Raw genomic sequence first — 22,450 nt, 5'->3', positions numbered from 1 at the left:
CAGGATAGACTGCTTAGCCGTCGTCACGAAGCCAGGTTGATGTTCCAAAACAAGGTAGGGTATATCATATGATGTATACTTGTCAATTCACTTTCCACTGTGTATACTTTCAACTTCATATTGTAAGAAATCAGGTACTGCTGCAGTATGTAAAGCGCCGTACTCTATGTGTAACTGCTCTGTCAAAAGTCCAAAAGTTAACAGTAAACTAAAAAGCTAAAAGTAACTGGGAATACAAAGTCACTGTGTTTCTATGTTGGTTTGACGTCAAAAGTAAAATCTTTTCCCTGTTAAAGCGCCATGAAATCTCGCACAAACGTTAGACATTTCGCTATAATAATGAGTGGAATCATTTCGTAAGGAGACAGTGTTTATTAAAGTCTCACTTGCTGTACAATCGTGACATCAAACGTTTATATGTTTTTATTTCACATAAAAAGTGTCTAAAGTCTATTCATAAAATACACCAAGAATAGTGATTACGACGCCTTGATTTACAACGTTTATAGCCTCATTTTCCATACATTGGGGATTTCAAACGGATATGTCAATAAATAGAAGACGAAGCCATTGTACAGTAAAATACACTGAAATACACACACCGCTTGTCACGGAAGCCTATTTCTGGTGTTCCCCACGGTGATATTGCTGGAATATTGCTAAAAGCGGCATAAAACCAAGCTCACTCACTCATACACACACTCGCGCGCGCACACACGAATGCACGCATACACAGTGAATAATTATAATCAAGATTAAATTAGTGGAGTAAGATTAACACTGTTTTAATTGGCTAGCGCTTTCAGCTCTTACCAGTTATGCCCAGTTACAATTTTCAAGTAATCAGTAATGCTTTCAAAACGTTTTATTGCACACATGTGGAGGACATTTCCGATATTGACGCATCAGTTACAAAAATGATGTTCAATTCCCTATTTTGTTCCCTATTTTGGTATTTTGTACCATATGTTCCTATGTTTTTTCGGGTGAACAATAATTGACTTATATAATTATAACTATTTAGGAATTATTCATCCAAATTGATTGTGTTGGTTGAAAGCTGGTCAGACATTAGTGTCCAAAGCTAGTGAAGCTAAGTTATAAACTGTGAAATATTTCTCCAAATGTATTGTTTGACCTTATGGTATTGATATTTTCACTAGATGTTTGAAATATCTGTTTTAAACTCCTCAGTATGTCTCGAGGCAGATATACCAGACGGTGTTACGATATGTTAGTTGAACTATATGCAGTCGGGAGAAAACATGGGCTTCAAATATCAAGTCTTCTTCAAGTCTTTTTCTTAGTCTTCGTTCAAAATATTTCCCATTTTTCAATGTCCATACTTATGTTAACCCAAGGTACACTTTGATAACAATGCTGCAGTCCTCCGATGTATGCTTTCTTAAACATTTAGCAGATTACATTTAAGATGCCATCAATCTCTATCTTCACATTTGTACATAATTCCACTCGTGTTCGAGATACTATCATTGTATTAATTGGGCTGAGAATGATGATGATACATACTTAAAAATACCATTCCTTGTCGTCACTGTGATAGTGTTCAATTCTCTACATATTTTTACCCGCCAAGATATAAGTAAGTACCATATTTCATTGCAACATATTTTCTTTTTTTTTCATATTTTTGTGCAAAGCAACTGTGCAATATGAATTTCCCTTAGGATAATAAAGTCTTATCTTAACTAATGTCTCTTTGTCTTTAAGTGAAACCAAAGGAAAATACACCATGGCCAGTGTCAGGCAATGACCATATTCCCAGGCATGGGCGTTAACTGACTATAAAAGTCCAGTTTCCATCCTTGTCGAATTAGGGGATAATGTTACATCTCGAGCTTGATCGAAATCCGAACGGTACGACTCGTCAATGGTTTTGATCCTTCTTACTGGTAGGCAACTTCGACGTGACTCTTATGTTCACGACGTGACTCTTATGTTCATATTATTCTTATCACAAATGTCAACTTGTGTTAACTGACTGTCACCCGCCATTACCCGTCTCACGTCTTACGTATGCAGTCGCATCGTCATGTACGAGTTTAAGATTGTTCATATCAACCAGGTCTGTGTATTATCGGGAAATAGCGAGTTTAGGATAATTACTGTAGTTAATAAGTATCCCTTTCTATATGGTTATATGTTTGTAATCAGGTAATAATTCACCTGTTCGTTGATAACGTCATCATGCTGTTTTCAAATAGACCGCTTCTTCCTCTTTATGAATGTGAACATAGTTTATTATCGTATCCTTCACTTGACTCAACGAAGACGCCATTGCCTAAAAGTCGGCATTGCCAAAAAGTCAGGTCGGGCGGGCCACGACGGGCCAAAGTGTTATTGGCTAATTACATCATTGTCGGCGATCATACCTACATATTATTGATGCAACATACACACATGACATTACTGAACAAGCACCAACAAAAACGGGCCCCATAATTAAGAATTTCGGAGTAAATCACTTGAAAACCAGCGCTGTGTGTAAGCGTCGCTGGTCTAGGTAAAATCGTTAAACGAAATAAGATTTGAAACGTACCAAATACTTCTAGCTATCGAGATACAAATTTTCATCTGTCGGCGTAGCGTTTATATTTATAGGAACTACTATATCTAAATAAATACCACTTTATAATGTCACTGTTCATCGTATTTAAAGCAGATACGTTGGTTGAAGTAGACCTCTGCTCCTCATACTCTCAACAGTCTCACAAGTGTTCGGTCTGACTCAGACCGGGCTGTCAAAATCAACTTAAACCTCACAGATGTAACATGAAATGGATCACATCTTTAGCTCAGTATTTTATCTACCTATGTACCACTTTATAGTGTCTCAGACCGCGTTACAGGGGCAGAATATTTCCACAGCACCCCATTGCTGGTCGTAAAAGGCAACCAAAGCGGGCAGCCCGTTTGCCGTGGGTTGCGTCCCTGTGTCGGCGGAGGACGGGAGTCTGGTGGTTGAGAGCACTGGCTCTAGGAATTGTGTTCCTTTGCCCAATACACCACTTTGACCCTTAGTTCGCCTTGACGGGTGGTAAGATGGGCCCAGTCACAGCAAAAAAAGTGTAGGTTTCCGTCTTCCGGAAACCTTCCGGATACCTTCCCATTTTGGATCCGGCCCGGATACCTTCCGGAAACCTTCCCCAAAAATGTCAAAATTTTGGGGGTGCATTTTGTTCACTTAAGTGTGAAACACATACAAAAGTTATCTTTAAAATACCAAGCCATTTGAAGGTTGCTGAAGGCATCTGGAAGGTTTCCGGATGCAAATTTTCTTCATGTCTTGTTTCTGGTTAATAATGTTACCCTGTGCATTACAGATAGATGTTGTAATATTCTGTGTTATTTTAGCTGTAAATATCCTCCTCAAACTGAGATATGTAGGCATGCATTGTTCACAAGTTGTTTCACGACATGGGTACAAATGTGTGAAGCTTATTGCTGGTGTCCCCCACAATGGTATTGTTGCAATATTACTCAAAGTGGCAAAACAGCATTCTCACTCAGAAAAAAATGGAAAGTCATTGGCTATGTGCTTTGGCATTTGGCCCTTGTGAGATTAAAAGATTAGTTTGGAACGGTATCAGTACTTGTTATATCGGGACAATGTAGTTTCATGCGAATATGAAACAGAATACAATTGTCCCAAATTGGTGCATAAGACTAATGGCATCCATAGAAAACACCTAAATAAAGTACAGAAAAAATATCAATGTCATTTGTCTGCTAAGGTGGAACTACAACTTTTATTAAGTGAGCTGTATTTATAGTAGGAAAACATTCAGGGCATTAGGACATTTTAAATTTGTTCAGCACCTATGTTTTAGCTGATCAGTATATATTTCTTTACGCTAATGAAGCAAAACAAATAATGTTTTTGGAAAAAAGCTTATTTATTGATTATATGGCATTTCATTGGTACATATCACAAATTGAAATTTGATCAAGCTAAAAGAAGAGCTAGCATAAAGTAACCAGTGGTGTTTGCAAGGCCTTACAGAACAGACGCTTCAATGCCATTTTCTAAATAAATAAATTAGTCAAATCTCAGAAGAATTTCATTGAAGAAGAATATCTAAAGTCAATTATGTTTCTGCAGTAAACCACAAAAGTCATTCAGATTTGTATAGTCAGCATCAGTGTACACAACCTGGACATAGTCACAGGGCTTTGGCATAAATTCATTCAGACTTCATTAGTGTCATAATGAAACCACCTACAGTAACACTGATGTGGCATTATTCATTCAGAATCATCACTTTCTGAGGTGAATCTGTTGGTTGTTATCGGGAGGATTGTTCATCATCTGGCGAGTACCTTGACTGAATTGTGTGAGCAAGATCTTCTTAAATGTAGCTGGTCTCGGATTGTGAAATCCAGGTACCTGAAACAATTCATAACATCTTTAGAAACTTGTTAGTCAAAAATTATGAAACACACACATATTTACAAATGTTTAAAGTTGTTTACATTCTTATTCTCCAAAATTTCTTTTCAGATTGTTTGACTCCAAGATATCACCTATGTTACTGTATGGGTCAGAAATATGGGCATTCCATAATATGGAAGAAGTTGAGAAAGTTCATTTATATGCGTGTAAAGGGTTATTGAATGTTACACAATGTACATCAAGTAGCGCTGTATTGGGTTAATGTGGCAGATTCCCTTTACATATCAATGCAATGATGAGAGGTTTTAAATATTGGCTACGTTTAATAAGTATGCCTGGTATCCGTTCGTAAAAAGTGCTATGAAATGATGTATCTATACGATAGTCAAGGAAAGAAGAACTTGGTTACTAATATTAGAACAACGTTATTTTCTCTCGGATTCGGTCATGTTTGGTTATCACAATCACCCGGTAACGTACAGGTATTTACTTCGATGTTATTTCAACGTTTGAAAGATAATTTTCAACAAATATGGCATAGAAGTTTATGTAATAGCTCCAAAATGTCCTTCTATTCTCATTTTAAATTAACGTTGAAGTGTGAAGAATATTTGTATTGTGTAACCGTGAGTAAATTCCGGTCATGTATGTCAAGGTTTAGATGCAGCGCACACTGGCTGGAAATAGAAACTGGTAGAAAACTTAATATCCCTCGCGAAAAAAGATTTTGCAAACTATGTCAAGTTGGCCTAATAGAAAACGAGTTTCATTTCCTGCTAGTGTGCCCTGCATACACTCACCCACGCCATCTCTATATTCCTTCATATTATTTACACCCAAATGTCCATAAGGTTAACATTCTTTTATCTACAACCAACACAAAGCTGATTATTAATATCGCTAAATATCTGTATCACAGTAAAGAAGAAAGAACACGTATTTTATCATTTACAAAGGGCCTGTGACCTGTACTGTACTGAATAAAGATTTTGAATACATCCTTACCTGAGGCAGGAATAGTCAAATTTATAGCCAAATACAGGTATTTGAAGATTTTCAGTTATGGCGACACTTTCAGTAAAACCCATACAGTATTTGATTTGTAATAGTAAACTGTTCTAGTATTTTCTGTCTGTAGCTGTAAAGAAGTTCCGAAATCGTAGCGAGCAACTGCTCAGACATTAGGAGGAACAAGATGACATAGATATTAACCCTTTTGTAAAATGTACAGCCTGAAGTATGTTGCCACATATCAATAAAATAGTTCCATATTGGCTGATTTATTTATTGTAATGTAAGGGCAGAAATAGCATCAGTTACTACTGACAAATATCTCTTGTAAAACCTTTCAACTTGTTCAAATGACACATCGAAAGGCCATGGGAAAAATTGTGATCTGACAGCACCACGTTAGGATTCTTAAATACAGTTTCAGCTTGACATTGAGTACTTTAAAGTGTATAATACATTCACAATAAGTTAGCTGTGTCTGCCAATCAGAGTCGGCGAGTAAATTGGAGTAGGGGACTAATTTCTAAGGTAAACTTGTTTCAACATTTAACAACTATTTGTGTTAATATGAGATGATGTGTGTTTAATTCCATACATTTTACTTCAAAGCATGTTATCACAATAAATTGAGTCGGGTATAGGATAAGTTGGAGTAGAGGCTAATTTCAAATGTAAACTTGTTTTAACATTTCACAATTATTGGTCTTTGGGCACGGGTGGCCCAGTCGTCTAAGGCGCCGCGATTCGCTGTGCAGAGTTGCGTCCCTTGGGCACGCCAGAAACCTATGATTGTGGGTTCGAATCCCGGTTCGCCTAAATTATGTTTCTAGGTTTGTCAGCACCATACCCATGCTCGTAGTTTCACCGAAGTGGTAAACATCTGAGACCTGCATCACTTCGGGCTTTCCTCCCACATGAAGCTGACACGTCGTGATATAACTGAAAATACTGTTACAAGCGGCGTTAAAACCCAACTCACTCACTCACTCACTCACTCACGCTGTGGGGTGTTGTGACTTAATTTGAGGGGTGTGTGATTTCACGCCATTTTGTGTACGGGTAGCTGAAGGCTCAGCAGAAAATCTCCCGTAGTGGTTCTTCGGCTGCAATGAAAAAAAAGCCGTGTTTAAACATTGATCATCATACACATCATAAAGCACACAAATGGCGGGACTCTTGCTAATAAGATTGCAAGATGCAATAAGGTGTGTTAGCACTTACCGTTCCTTCTTTTCTACATCCCTGATGTAGAAGCGTTCTAGTAGTTCAAAATCCACATGCAGCTTCAATATTTCGATGTTGAATTCGTTAAGACGGAAGTACAGGTGTCTAAAACGCTCCCAGTTGATATACATCTCTACTGCGAGATAGCATAGGATTCTGTGTGCGACTGGATACATGCAGGTGCGGTTGAGGAAGCAGATTGCTGCAGATTGCATTGTTTTGTGGTAGACTGGACGGTATTATCACATAGACCAGTATTGATTTATATAGATTATTTAGATACGGTTTTATGCAATTTAGCTAGATTTACGCGGTGTGGTTGCATAGAATACGACTCTATAATTTTGTACTGCGTTAAACTTTGTGACACCCACCAGGTGAGAGGAAGTGAAAGGTGCCAGGTAATTAAATTAGCTGCGTGCACTGTTAAACTGTGCGAGACTGAACATGATGGGCCTAGATGTAAGTACATAATTACCGTATGTGTTTGGAGAATGACACTGACATGGTAAACCCTTCTTTTAACAGATGCTAAATCAAAAACCGTTGATGGGTTTATGTACATAGGTATATACTAATTTGTTAGCGGTTGGTTCTGTTTAATACTACTGGGGTGCCATGTTTATGGATTAGTGGAGATTAAAAGATAATTGGGGTGGCATGTTTATGGATTAGTGAAGATTAAAAGATAACAAAATCAGCATGTGGTAGTTTGATAAATCACTTTTTTAATGAGGCAGATGTACAGGGTGATGGATTACGTAATAGTTCGCTGTAGTGGTAACCAAGCTACTTGCCTGATTATGACATCGTGCTTTGTTAACAGTTTAGTTACTGATCCCATAAACTGGCGACTGACTGACTGATATAGAAGATTTAACGTGCGCTTTCCGACTGTAGCGTATTTCGCACACGGGCCTGGCCAGACCATTTAGTGTATTCCGAAAAGGGTGAAAGTGGCGTGTGCAACCCAAGAGGGGGCTTTTAGGGGTTGCTTATATTGAATTTTTGGAATTTTTAAATTTGGAATAAATGCCGAGGTGGGTGGGGGAGGGAACTAAGGGAGCCGGGTGAGGTGGGTGTTTGTATGTTTATTGGATTTTGGATTGGTAGATTAATTAGTTTTTAGATGCGCTTAATTAGGTCTGTTTTGATTAGGAATACGCCTAGGGCCTTGAAATTTTCCAGTTTATTTTGAGGGTTTAGTATTTCATCTAGATTAGGAACCTTATTTAGATTGAGGGTGGTTTGTAGTGTGGTTCTGTGTTTTCAGGTTGTTTGCAGTAGGGGCAGTTGCCTATGGTGTTTTTTTAAAGTTTTTTTAGGTGGTTATTTAGGTTAGTGTGTCCTGTTTGGAGTTTTGTAATTAATCTGTCAATTTTTTTTAGGAGTGTAGGATTTTAGGTTTGGTTAGTGGTTTTCTGAGCACTTTTTTGATTTGTCTATTTGAGTTTTGATATTGGTTATGCCATTTTTTGGTTATTTTTCGTTTGTTTACACTTTTAAATTCTGATTTTGAGATGGGTAGGTTTAGGTTTATGTCTGGTATTTTGAGAGATAATTTAACTGCTTTATCGGCGCTTTTGTTGCCGTAAATTCCTACGAGGGCGGGGATCCACAAGAAGGTTATTTGTTTGCCTGCTTTTGTTGGGTCATTGGAGCTTTTAAGTATTTGGTTTATTAATTTAGGTCGTGTTTTGGTATTTTTTTTTGGAGGGCTTGTAGTCCACCAAGGGAGTCGGTGAGAATTAGGATTTTTTGTTGTTTTTAGATTGTTGGTTATGCAGGGCTGAGGCCATGCCCATACGTTCGGCCGTGAAAATAGATTTGGTTGTTCGGGAGTCGGTAAGATTGTTTGGATATAACTGGTTGTGTGGTATGGACTCCGAAGCCTGTGTGTTTGGAGATCGGGTCTGAAGATCCGTCAGTGTATATGTGACACCAATTTGGCCAATTTTCTTGTATGTATGCAAGTGTGGTGGTTTTAGCAATGTTTGGGTCAGTTTGTTTATTTATTTGGTTTGCTAGCGTTGTGTCTATTTTGGGTATTTTGAGTTTAGGGGTGAAGATATTTGATTTTTTGCAGTTTTGTTTAAGATTTTGAGTTTGGTGTTCATTGAGGTAGTTTGTTATTCTTTGGGATATTGGGGCTAGTATGGGGTGTTTACGAGCTAGAGCTTGGTTTCTTGGGCTAGCGCTAATGTTTTGTTTGGGCTAAACTCGCGCCCGGGATCTACTTGAAATAGCTTTGGCCATTTCATTATTCCGCGTTTATATATGCGGCCTCAGTGCATTAGCTACTTCTGTTGAATCTTTCGAGGTTAATGGCTCAGCCTCCTTGTAGCGGCTAGCCACATCCACTACGGTTAAAGTGTATTTATACGTTTTGCATCTTACCTTATAATGGGGAAGAAACAAGAGGTCAGCCTGATGAACTTCATTCGTTGTAGAAATATCAAACTTCTTCCTCGGTATATAACGTGGTGCCGGTAAGTATATTTGCCACATCGCTTGTTTCTTTAACCAATCCTTGGCCACATCTTTACATACCTTAGCCGCAGTGGCTAATTTTTGTATTGCTGCTATACCTTTCCAATATCCTCGTGGGCGATAGTTAATTTTATTCATTATTAATTAATATTCATATTTCTTTTAATACGACTCATGACGATCGTTGAATCGCATCAGCATTTTGACATAAAAAAAAATCCTCTGTAGTAGCAGTATAGGTATATAAATCTGGTTCCAGTGGTGTTGCGACAGAATCACCATTACCTATACTACTTATCGTCAAAATTGCTATGCAAAATACTATTCCATAAAAACAGACCATCACTGGCCACTGACAAACATGGGAGCAGTATTAGAATAAGAAAAAATAATTATACACAGTATGACGTGATGATGTGTAAGCATACAGAAAAACCTAGATAGGTAAACCTGCACAACTTACTTTAAATACGATGTACTGTGACATTATAAAGCTGTATATAGGTAGATACAATACTAAGCTTCAGATGTAAACACATGTGATGATACATCTGTGTGTTTAAAGTTGATTTTGACAGCCAGGTCCAAGTCGGACCCAACACAAGCCAAACACTTCTGATAGAAACTATGTTGAAAAGGTAGAGTGAAAAGGGCTTCGCTTTGAGCACTGTGTTTTCTTTAACTACCCCAATATGAGGAAATAAAGTGGTATATAGTTTGATATAATACTAGTCTTTAGATATAAAGAATGTTTAGTAACTTAAGAAGTGCCAGGACAGTTATTAACACGTGTCGTGTAAGCCCTATGACCTTCGCGAATATCCACTTCCCGAAAACATCCTGTGTTGGTTTAACATGAATTAGTAGAGGGATGCCCAACACGTTAATTAGTGAAAGAAGAGTAGTGAAAGAGTAGGCAAAACACTGTCGTTTCCTACCCAGGACCCCTACATGCTAAGGTCGGTGAGAAACATTCTCATCAAAGAAAACACACAGTCACGACACTGACTTTTCTACGATCGCGGTACTTAAAGAAAACAAGGTGCTCAAAGTGAAGCCCTTTTCCCTCTACATTCTCAACATAGTCTCTATCAGAAGTGATTGGCTTGTGTTACGAAAAATGTCCGTGGTTTCTGTGGATGAAACTAAGTTTGACAATGTTACAAATGATCACTTTCTTTGTCTTCATTCGGATTCCTCATCCTGTATCGAGGAGAATTGTTTACAGTTAAGTAAAATTCTAATTAAGATTTCTTAAACCTGTCACGGTGGCAAATTCAAACTTTGATATCATGGTACACAGTTCTATTGTAAAGTCAGATTGGGACCAAATCCGAGTTCGAGATGGCGCTTTGTATTTTTATCTCGAATTTGAAATAAGCTGTTAAATTTATATGCTTTGTTTGTTTGTTTTGTTGTTTAACGCCTCACTCAGCAATATGCCAGCTATATGACGGAGGTCATGCAAAAAAAAAATCAAGTCTGGACCTGACAATCCAGTGATTGACATCACGAACATCAATCCACACAATTGAGATAAAATGACATGCATCCAATCAACCAAGTCTGCAAGCCTGACAACCAACACGATCCCATTAGTCGCCTCTAACGACAACCATAGTCACCATTTAATGTAAGCGTTGGTTGCTGAAGATCTGTTCTAACCATGATCTTCACAGGTCCAAATCTATATGTATTCTTGTGGTGAGGCGGTCGTGATCGGAGAATAGGTTGGAGAGTTCAGTACACACATTAGTGGTAAATATCTCTCATGTTGTGACTGATAGAGACTTTGTCACGTTTTGAAGAAATGTCATCACTGTCAGGCTTTTGATAGTAAACAAAGCGTAAGCTTTACCTCGAACATGCTACTTCCGGTCTCAAAATATATGCTTTACTGCTTTTCTTCTGATTTTCGTATTAATAACATTACAACGTTTCTCAAGGTTACAGACGCCAAGGATTTATTAAAGTGCAATTTAAGCACCTGAAATTGACAACTCACACTCACTCACCTAACGATTTATACTAAAAATAGATACGAGATTTGAATGACTGACAAATACGTACTTTCGTGTGTTCTCATACATAAAACAGCAGTGAGAACATGATCTAACATGGCTTACTGTGGAAATGTGTGTAGGATTGTAAACTGTCAAAATTATTCCAAATTGCATGCATACACATGTACATGTCTTTATTTGGTTCTGTGTCTATACCCGTTAACATATGTGGCAAGATACACCTTCCAGGATAGTGGACGATGAAGACACTGACGTAAATTTCTACAACATGTCCAAACATTCCCAAACAGACAGAATCAAATGATTTCTTAAAGTCAATCCAGCACATCGTTATTGTCGTGTTGTCGTCTACGTCACCATTATCCTCCAAGGATAGTGGACAGTATGGACACTGACGTAAATGACACCAAACTAGGCATACATGTAAAAGTGATTTGGAATATTTGGAAATGTGTGCATTTTAATTAATACAAACAATATTTTAAGCCCCAGGAAACGGGATTTTTCTAGTCATGAATGGCGAGTATAACAACTTGGGAAGCTAGTTTGACATTTCGTATACGTAAGTACGGTCCTCATACTGTCTTTGCCTTGTTTCTCCCGATTCTCATTAGTTTCAAAAGAAACAGATAAATGAGTCATACAATGATTTCATTGGATTTATCAAAAAGAACCTATCGGGTTTGTTCGCTTGGATACGTCTGACTCTGTATATGGGCGTATTCCAAAGAATTTTTTTTTGTGATTATCATTTTCCATGATGCCCTCTACATAATCTGCATTGTACCATTGATGGTTTCGGAGTCAAAACCAAAAAGGCGATCACGCGATGACGGTAACAAGAGGATCGAACCATGCCAAGGATACTGTGTTTGTGTCAAGGTGAACATCCACTTTGATACAAAATCACACATTGACGTTTTTTGTGGGAAGTGACTGGTTAATGGTCGATTTAAAATGGCACTTCGCTTGGTTGACGCTTATTTCTGTACCATCTAGCACCATCAACAAAATAAACATTAACATTGATATTCAGTACTACATCAATGGGTCGTTTAGGAAAATATATTGAATGACTTGTTTTCAGTCTTGACATGCTTCACATGAGGATCTTCAGATAAATAAATATGTGCAATAGTGCACGATAAAATTCAATCATGAAAGGCCTCCTTGTTAATCACGCCATGGTCACCGACCTCGTCATACCAAAAGATGTTAACATATGGTGATCATCATCATCATAAACAACTATCATCATCATTATCATTATAATGTTTATGTTCCCGTAGATGCTGATCCTCCTAAAGCTGTGTGTTTCAGTCTGGGTGCTAGTGTTGGATGCAGGAGCACAGGTCGACAGTAAGTAGCCTGCTATTTTTTCTACTTTGGTGTGTTGTTTTTCTAGGTCTTTTTCGATCCGGTCACTAGGATGAGAACTAAACCATTTTAAAATTGTCTATTTCTTAAATGGTATTTATGAGAAACTGGAACGTTAAAAAGTGTAGACGTACATATTTTATGTTATTATAAATAATTCTGAAGACATACGTGTGAATAGCAGAGGATAATTAAGAAAAAATAAACCTGGATCCTGTGTCACATTCCTATCTTTTAGGCTTGACTGTATTAGATGGTGTATTAAGGAGCGCCTTCAAATCAAAATAAAATGCTAAAGTCCTACAACCTAGAAGACCGCATGTCACTTTATACCTTAAACTGAAAATAAAGTTATATATTTAACTTTGAGGAAAATAATCAGACAGTGTTTTTTTTCTCAGTTTGTGGTAGTGTATCAGTGCTAGTTGCCAACTCAACGCCCCAGACACTCCAGAACACAGATGGGTTTTCTTCACAATGTACAGTACAAATCACCGTGCCAGCTGGTTCCTCTTTGAAACTTGATTTCACCAGATTTAATGCCACGGCCCATATTATTGATCTATTTGCGAATGGTGAGTTAAACACAAACGTATCGTGAAAATTGCTTAACTTCAGCCTGCGTCTATAGTGTAGTGGGCAGAGAAGGGGTGTAGTGGGCAGGGTGTTCGCCTTGAGAGTTGTTCAATTGTTCAATCTCCTGGCCGTGTCATACCAAACGATTTTTAAAGATGGCAGCTCTGTTTCCCTGCCTGGATCCCGCCACACAGGGAATAACACAAGGACGGGTCGACTCAGAGTCAGTGGATTGTGACTAAGTGAGGCTACCATGTTAAACTGCAGCATCTGTGTGGGCGAACTGTTAGACCACACATATCCCCGGCAGTTTTGGCTTATTTGTGTCAAGAAGCTATTGCCACTCTTCCTTGGTCGGCCTGTAGTCCGGATCTTAATCCGACTGAGCATCTCTGGGACATTCTTGGCCGGAAAATCAGACATCGTGATCCCCCAGTTCAAAATCTCGCTGGTCTTGAAGCCTGACTTCATAAAGAATGGATCCGTTTGCCTCAGAGAAGCATTCAACTACTTGTAATGAGTATGAGTCGTAGGGTTGAAGCTGTGGTCAATGTCGATGGATCATACACACGTTACTGACGTTTCTGTCGTGCAATAGACTCTGCACTCCCTAGGGTGTCTATGTGACACCTGATATGTTCTGCTGATATCATGACAGTTGCATGACAATAAAAGTTTTTCAATGTTTTCTAATCCTTCAATTTACTAGTTGTAAATCTTTTTCTGTGATACGTCCAGTTATTTTACTTGCCTTCGTTGGGCGGTCGGGGGTAGCCTATTGGTTAAAACGTACGCTCGTCACGCCGAAGCGCCGGGTTTTATTCCTGACATTGGTACAATGCGTAAAGCCCATTTCTGGTTTCCCCCGCCGTGATATTGCTGGAATACTGCTAAAAGTCGCGTAAAACCATACTCACTCACTCACACATTCACTACTGTCCTTTTTTGGCAGGTTTAATTATAAGCCTCAATGTATTTATTATGTTTAACCCTTGATAGTCACCATATGGATAAATGTTGACGATGTGACTTAAAATTTATCTCACCCTCTCGTTAGAATTCATTTCATTTCAACTAATTCGCCAATGAGGTTTCAGGGACAGATTACTATATCCCCAGCAATATATACATGGTTGTCTACTAAAACTAACCGGGAGGCTCTGTTGTTATAAAATGCTACTTAAACAGCTCCACATCGGATTGAGTATGCTTCACTCATGTTTCATTGCTGTGTAATTTTGTATTCGTATTCTTGTCATCTTCTCTGTCACCACTGTGATTTAGGAGAATATACATCGATGATGATGTCAGACAACATTAATCAATATAAAATTATGCAAATTATCCCTATAAAACAGCCGTGCCAATGAGATAGATTTTGCTCGATTTTAAGTATTGTTCATTCTTGTATAGATCCGTCAGTCAACAGCCAGAGGTTTACAGCCGTCATCTTAAATACGATAGCGACCGGAGGCGCACCCACCTACGTTTACCATGGATCTGTCTACATCAGAGTTAATTTCTACTACACAAATTCGACATTTGTCATGACGTATCAAGAGGTAGACTTCGAAGAGAACAGTAAGTCGTAGCCATAGTGTTAAGTATTTTGGAAACTCGGGGCCCATTTGTATAAGGTTGAGCATTTGACAGGATCCGCTGATCACAGAAAAAAGGAGATTCACCTGATTATGTTTAAACCTTTGATGTGTTCATTGTAATTCCTGCATTCTGATTAGCTGAAATGGTCACGTGTTCACGGGGCTTGTGATCTAAAGTCATGCATTCATTATCCAAATTTGATTCATGTCACGTCACAATATGTATTCCTACACAGGACATTTTAATCAATCTCGTAATATTTAGTGTCTGCTTTGATTAATATAACTGTTTTTCTTTAATTGGGTATGCATAACACATAATGTTATATCGAACCTATTTATAAGGATTGATTCTTTTCGGTCCGTTTTGAGGTATGACTAAGAATACCGATGTGCACACTTTTGCAAGAATCCACTGTGCCCCAATGAACCGAAAAAACACACAGTTAAGCATTGAGTAATCACTCTACTATCAGCACCCAACTAGGGCTCGTGCGCGTCCCCAGTTTTTCAACCTGCATCAATTCCGGCTTTTTCCCTTCACTCACTCATTCTCTCACGTTAACTAGGATATATAACCCCAAAACGAGATCCGTCACAAAATTGTTACCACAACATGTAAACTTAAAATGGGAACTTGAAACAGGTTAAAGGTGTGGTGTTTTTAATCCAGAGTAGCAAGCTAGAGTAGCTCAGTGATCTTAGGGGAGGGGATGTGGTCATTATTTGCATGAAAGACATCATACCCAATGTATGGATACGATAGGGGTTTCCTTACAGTTTTTTTTAAGTTATCAGAACAATTAGTGAAGTATCATTTTTAATGACCGTGTACCTTGTTGTATGTGATGACAAGAGAATAATCACCAATAAGTCATATTCTTCTGTCATACTTCTCCATGGATGATTTAGGTCAAACTCATGTAAAAGAAACACTCAAAACAATTTTCTTTCCAGCCAAAACATAGGCCACAAAATAGAACATTTATAATGTTTTTTCAGCGTGGGTTAAGTCAGTGCATGATGTTGTCATTGGTAGAATGCTCAAACCTAAAAAGAGGAAGCGGAATTGGAATAAACCCTGTCCCAAGACTGTCTACCCTACAAGAAAAGTCACGTTTTGTTCTTAATCAGCCCAGGGCCCTCGTCCCTTTACAAAAGCCCAGACAGTGAATGGAACCGCTCCAAGGAAGCGCTACCTAATCGAAATCACCGAGAACATTTTGGAGAATGTGAAGACTCCCCAACACTGCAACATTCTGCATTATCCAGATTGGCAGAAGGCCTGTATTCCTGGCAGAAAACCCATGTACTCACACAATGTCAGATAACAGATTGGGAGGTGCCAAACCTAAGGCACCGAGAACAATGGGGAGTCGGACAGCTTGGTACTTGGGATGCAAGCGTGACAATGCGAAAGTGAGGTCTGCATATTTGCAGATATATGATATACATTGGATTTATCAAATAGGACGAGATCAGGTTTGTTGGACTTGAAACGGGCCTATTCCTGAGAATTTTGTATTTATCATTTTCCATGACGCCCTCTACATATTTTTGGCCGAACCGTTGATTGACCTCTGTGTCAAAACCACAAGCATGGCGAAGACGGTAATACAATCATCGAGCCACTGCATCATGTCGCTTAAGATACTGTTTTTGTGCCAAAGCTTGCCATCCACTGACAATGTGTTTGACAGTCTCATTAATTTCATTACATAATTTACATTTTACACTAACATTTTGATGCAAAATCCTATATTGACGGTTTCGAGTGGAAGTGACCGATCTTGAGCAGCAAACAGAAAGGCTTCTGTTTTAATTTTTCAGGCCAGACGACTTCATTCATGTGAAGGACTCTTCAGGGTTGCTCATTTTCTCAACACACTGCACATAAACTCGATGCAGTGCTCGTTTCGATAGCCTCCCCTTGAAAAAAACGGAGTCTGGGCCGATTTGATATGGCACTTCACTTGGTTTACATCGTCCAGCAGTACAGAAGCTTTAACAAAATCAATATTGATAATGAGATTATGTCTCTCATCTTTGGCTCGTTTACGAATACGGTGGAATGCCTTGTTTCCATAATTAGTCTTGACATGTTTCACAAGAGGATCATGAGACAAATAGATGTGTGCAAAAGTGCACAAAACCATTCTATCCTGAAGAGCCTCAACGTTAATCAAACCACGCCATGCCATTACGATTGGTAAATATAAGCAATTGAAGGAAGAGTGAGGGGTAGTTGGATCTATTGTCTGACATGATGCTTCGTGTGAGAGTGTCAATACCGTCAATATTCTTGTTTCGTCTAATAACAACACCAACAGGATATGGGGTACAGCATAAGTATTTGTGGCTTTTACTTCAGCTCTGAACTCCAGATTTTCTTGAGTCTACATTTGTGTTCTGCCCGAAGTTGTTTCTTGATACAGGCATTCTGGAATTTGTCCCTAATCTGCTTCCCTAAGTATGTCTAGGCCTGACCTTTCACGGGATGGTCAATAAATCACCCCCTTCCCTCAGGTATACTGACTGATCTTAACACTACTACCTTGCCACGTTCCAAATGAAGAATGTTGCATTTGTCGAGTCCAAAGGACATGCCGATATCATTAGAAAAGGACTCGACAATCAATGAGGCGAAGGTGCCATGTCTGCATCGATGCATGAACTGGACACACTCTCTACTGACCATGGAAACTTGCTTGTGAACCCCCTCTTGTGTTGTGGCTCATTTGCATATGCCAGGTGCCCTGTTCTTATGGACTGTTGACCATTACCACATCTTGAGACATTTGGGTAAGCTTTATGTATGAACTACCCGATAAACTGCACGACTGGTCGACAAAGCTACAATCAAAAACGAAATGCCCAATTGTTCTCGAGAAGTATAGTGTAGTTTCACGTTGAATTGGCTATTGTAATGGCCAGTGCTTGATACAAATGAGCATTATTGATAAGGGACAGACGAAAGCATCTATCTTACCTGAGTGATGTAGGCTGAGTGCACTGATTGTTCTCTGGCGTTGATGTCTGGAATCATATTCATTGCCAGGGTAATAAAACCCGATGCAAATGGAAGTGTATCACTTTCATGACTATATTACTATGTGTGCCATATGTCTGTTGCAGTCTGTACTCTACCGAGTCTGGTTTTTGCTGACACCACTGTCCAGGAAGTTGTGACGCCCAACTTCGGGAACGGTCCTTATTTTGACAGTGTAGATTGCGAAGTCATGATCGAAAGTAGCATCACTGGTGCGAGGGAAGTAAAGGTGGAGGTTATGTCTCACAATATTGAGTGTTGTTGTGACGGTGTACGAATATGTGACGGTAAGTATATAGAGGTTATCACGCGAGTGTTTTTGGGGATGGAAATTATACTTCATTAGGAATATGCATTCTATTTAGCGAGACTTGGTGAGCTAAATACATAGCGTTTATTCTGTATACCTAAAGCATTACCAGAGATGAAAGTAATACAGAGGGTATCCCAGGAGATGGAAGTAAGACGGAGGGTATCCCCTGAAATAGAAGTAAGACACAGGGTATCCCTACAGATTAAGATAAGACAGAGGTTATCCAATGAGATGAAGGTGACGGAGGGCATACCCTGATATGGAAATAACACAGAGGATATCCCCTGAAATTGGAGTAAGACGGAGGGTATCCCCTAATATGAAGGGAAGACAGAGGGTATCCCCTGAGATGGGAGTAAGACAGAGGGTATCCCCAGAGAAGAAAATAAGACAGTGGGTATCCCCAGAGAAGAAAATAAGACAGCGGGTATCCCTTTAGATGTATGTAAGGCAGATTGTATCCATAGAGATGAACATAAGACAGATGGTATCCCCAGAGATGGATATAAGACAGATTGTATCCCCAGAGATGGACATAAGATAGATGGTATCCCCAGAGATGGGAGTAAGACAGAGGGTATCCCCTGAGATGCAGGTAAGACGGAAGGCTTCCATACAGATGAAGGTAAGACAGAGGGTATCCCCAGAGAAGAAAATAAGACAGCGGGTAACCCTTGAGATGTATGTAAGGCAGATGGTATCCCCAGAGATGGATAGAAGGCAGATGGTATCCCCAGAGATGGGAGGAAACCAGGGGTTATCCCCTGAGATAGAAGTGAGACAAAGGTTATCCTAAGAGATGGGAGTAAGACAGAGGGTATCCCCTGAGATAGAAGTAAGACAGAGGGTATCCCTACAGATTAAGATAAGACAGAGGTTATCCAATGAGATGAAGGTGACTGGGGGTATCTCCTGATATGGAAATAACACAGATGGTATCCCCAGAGATGAAAATAAGACGGATGGTATCCCCACAGATGGGAGGAAGACAGAGGTTATCCCCTGAGATAGAAGTGAGACAGAGGTTATCCTAAGAGATGGGAGTAAGACAGAGGGTATCCCCAGAGAAGAAAATAAGACAGCGGGTATCCCTTGAGATGTATGTAAGGCAGATGGTATCCACAGAGATGGAAATAAGACGGATGGTATCCTCAGAGATATGAACGTTAGAGGCAGGGGCAGAGATGAAAGTAATATGGAGGGTATCTTGAGAGATGGAAGTAAGACAGGGGGTATCCCTACAGATTTAGATAAGACAGAGGGTATCCCCTGAGATGGGAGTAAGACAGTCGGTATCCCCTGAGATGGGAGTAAGCCAGTCGGTATCCCCAGAGATTGGAGTAGGACAGAGGGTATCCCCTGAGATGGAAGTAAGACAGAGGGTATCCCAAGAAATGGAAATAAGGCAGTGGGTATCCCATGAGATCGGAGAAAGATCGGATGGTATCCCAAGAAATGGGAGTAAAACAGAGGGTATCTATCCCCTGAGATGGGAGTATGACAGAGAGTATCCCCTGAGACTGTTGTAAGAGAGAAGGTATCTCGTGCGATAGGAGTAAGACGGAGGGTATCTCCTAACATTGTAGTAAGATAGAGGGTATGCCCTGTGATAGGAGTAAGACAGAGGGTATCTCCTGAGATGGAATAAGACAGGGGGTATCCCCAGAGATAGGAGTAGGACAGAGGGTATCTTCTGAGATGTACATAAGACAGAGGGTATCTCCTGAGATAGGAATAAGACAGAGGGTATCTCCTGAGATGGAATAAGACAGCGGGTATCCCCAGAGATAGGAGTAGGACAGAGGGTATCTTCTGAGAGGGGCATAAGACAGAGGGTATCCCCTGCGATGGGAATAAGACTGTGGGTATTTCCTGAGATGGGAGTAAGACAGAGAGTATGTCCTGACATTGTAGTAAGAGAGAAGGTATCCTCAGAGATAGGAGAAAGACAGAGGGCATCTCCTGAGATGGGAATGAGACAGCGGGTATCCCCTGAGATGGGAGTAGGACAGAGGGTATCTTCTGAGATGAGCATAAGGCAGAGAAGCAGAGGGTATCCCCTGAGATTGAAGTAAGACAGGGTATCTTCTGAGTTGGGAATAAGACAGAGGGTATTCCTTGAGATAGTAGTAAGACAGAGGGTATCCTTTGAGATGGTAGGAAGACAGAGGGTATCCCATAAGATGGGAGTAAGACAGAGGGTATCCCCTGAGATGGGAGTAAGACAGAGGGTTTCCCCTGAGATGGCAGTAAGGCACAGGTTATTCCCTGAGATGGAAGTGAGACAGAGGGTATCCCATGAGATCGGAGTAAAGCAGAGGTTATCCCCTGAGATGTGATTAAGAGAGAGGGTATCTGCTGAGATTGGAGTAAGACGGAGGGTATAATCCTGATATTGTAGTAAGAGAGAGAGGATTGGTGTAAGACAGAGGGTATCCCCTTAGATGGAAGTAAGATAGAGGGTATCCTTCGAGATGGATGTAAGGCGGAGGGTACCCCCCGAGATGGGAGTAAGGCAGAGAGTATCCCCTCAGATGGAAGTGAGACACAGGCTATCCCCTGAAATGGCAGTAAGACACAGGGTATTCCCTGAGATGGTAGTAACACAGAGGGTATATCCCCTCAGACGGGAGTAAGACAGAGGGTATCCCCAGAGATGTAAGTAAGACGGAAGGTATCCCCTGAGATGGAAGTAGGACAGAGGGTATCCTCTGAGTTGGGCATAAGACAGAGGGTATCCCTTGAGATGGGAATAAGACAGCGGGTATCCACTGAGATTGGAGAAGAACAGAGGGGATCTTCTGAGATGGGCATAAGATAGAGGGTATCTTCTGAGGTGGGAATAAGACATCGGAATAAAACAGAGTGTATTCCCTGAGAGGGAAGTAAAACAGAGGGTATTCCCTGAGATTGGAGTAAGACAGAGGGTATCCCCTGAGATGGGAGTAAGACAGAGCATATCCCCTGAGATGGACGTGAGACAGAGGGAATCCCTTGAGATGGTAGTAAGACTGAGGGTATCCCCAGAGATGGAGGTAATACTGAGAGTACCCCTTGAGATGTGAGTAAGAGAGAGGGTATCTCCTAAAATTGGAGTAAGACGGAGGGTATCTGCTGACATTGTAGTAAGAGAGAGGGTATCCCCAGAGATGGCAGTTAGGCAGAGGGTATTTCCTGAGATGACAGTTAGGCAGAGGGTATTCCCTGAAATGGTAGTAAGACAGATGGTATCTGCTGAGATGGATGTAAGAGAGAGGGTATCCCCTGAGATGGAAGTAAGACAGAGGGTATCCACTGAGATTGGAGTAAGACAGGGTATATCCCTTGAGATGGGAGTTGGACAGAGTGTATCCACAGAGATTGGAGTAAGACGGAGGGTTTCCCTTCAGATGGTAGTTAGACTGGGGGTATCCCCAGAGATGGTATTAAGACAGAAGGTGTCCCCTGAGATTGGAATAAGACAGAGGGTATCCCTTGAGATGGTAGTAAGACTGAGGGTATCCCCAGAGATGGAAGTAATACTGAGGGTACCCCCTGAGATGTGAGATGTGAGTAAGAGAGAGGTATCCCCTGAGATGGAAATGAGACATAGGGTATCCCCATAGATGGTAGTAAGACAAAGCTATCCCCCTACGTATGTAGAAATACAGAGGATATTCCTTGAGATGGAAGTAAGACATATGGTATCCCCAGACATTGGGAGTAAGATAGTCGGTTTCCCCTTAGATGGGAGTAAGATGGAGGGTATCCCCAGAGATGGGAGTAAGACAGAGGGTATCCCCTGAGATGGGAGTAAGACAGAGGGTATCCCCTGAGATGGAAGTGAGACAGAGGGTATCCCTTTAGATGGGAGTAAGAAAATAAGACAGCGGGTATCCCTTGAGATGTATGACAGAGGGTATCCACAGAGATTGGAGTAAGACGGAGGGTTTCCCTTCAGATGGGATGGTGTCCCCTGAGATAGGAGTAAGACAGTCGGGATCCCCTGAGATGGGAGTAAGACAGAGGGTATCCCCTGATATGGGAGTAAGACAGAGGGTATCCCAAGAGATGGAAGGGAGACAGATGGTATTCCCTGAAGTGGATGTTAGGCAGAGGGTGTCCCCTGAGATGGGAGTAAGACAGTCGGGATCCCCTGAGATGGGAGTAAGACAGAGGGTATCCCAAGAGATGGAAGGGAGACAGATGGTATTCCCTGAAATGGATGTTAGGCAGAGGGTATCCCCGGAGATGGGAGTAAGACAGTCGGTATCCACTGAGATGGGAATAAGACGGAGAGTATCCCATGAGATGGGAGTAGGGCAGAGGGTATCCCCAGAGATGGCAGTTAGGGAGAGGGTATTCCTTGAGATGGTAGTAACACAGAGGGTA

The 22,450-nt window shown here is 40.4% G+C and overlaps 1 protein-coding gene across 2 annotated transcripts in view; it reads left to right on the top strand.

Annotated features, from left to right (window-relative positions):
• Positions 1 to 22,450, top strand: part of LOC139448266 (uncharacterized) — a 28,886-nt gene continuing 6,436 nt past the window's right edge. Inside the window, exons 1-5 of one of the 2 annotated variants that reach the window (XM_071229797.1) lie at positions 1 to 54; positions 12,453 to 12,522; positions 12,942 to 13,115; positions 14,530 to 14,697; positions 17,853 to 18,053. In XM_071229797.1, the coding sequence (XP_071085898.1) occupies positions 40 to 54; positions 12,453 to 12,522; positions 12,942 to 13,115; positions 14,530 to 14,697; positions 17,853 to 18,053 (628 nt within the window). In that variant the 5' untranslated portion in view covers positions 1 to 39. Of the gene's footprint in view, positions 55 to 7,022; positions 7,051 to 12,452; positions 12,523 to 12,941; positions 13,116 to 14,529; positions 14,698 to 17,852; positions 18,054 to 22,450 lie in introns of those variants that run through there. The other variant, XM_071229798.1, reaches the window with a different exon arrangement.

Source organism: Haliotis cracherodii, unplaced genomic scaffold (assembly GCF_022045235.1).
Source record: "Haliotis cracherodii isolate W230 unplaced genomic scaffold, xgHalCrac1.p SCAF_7, whole genome shotgun sequence".
Lineage (NCBI taxonomy): Eukaryota > Metazoa > Mollusca > Gastropoda > Lepetellida > Haliotidae > Haliotis > Haliotis cracherodii.
Note: the sequence above shows the minus strand (reverse complement) of the source record. Positions and strands in the feature narration are given on the sequence as shown.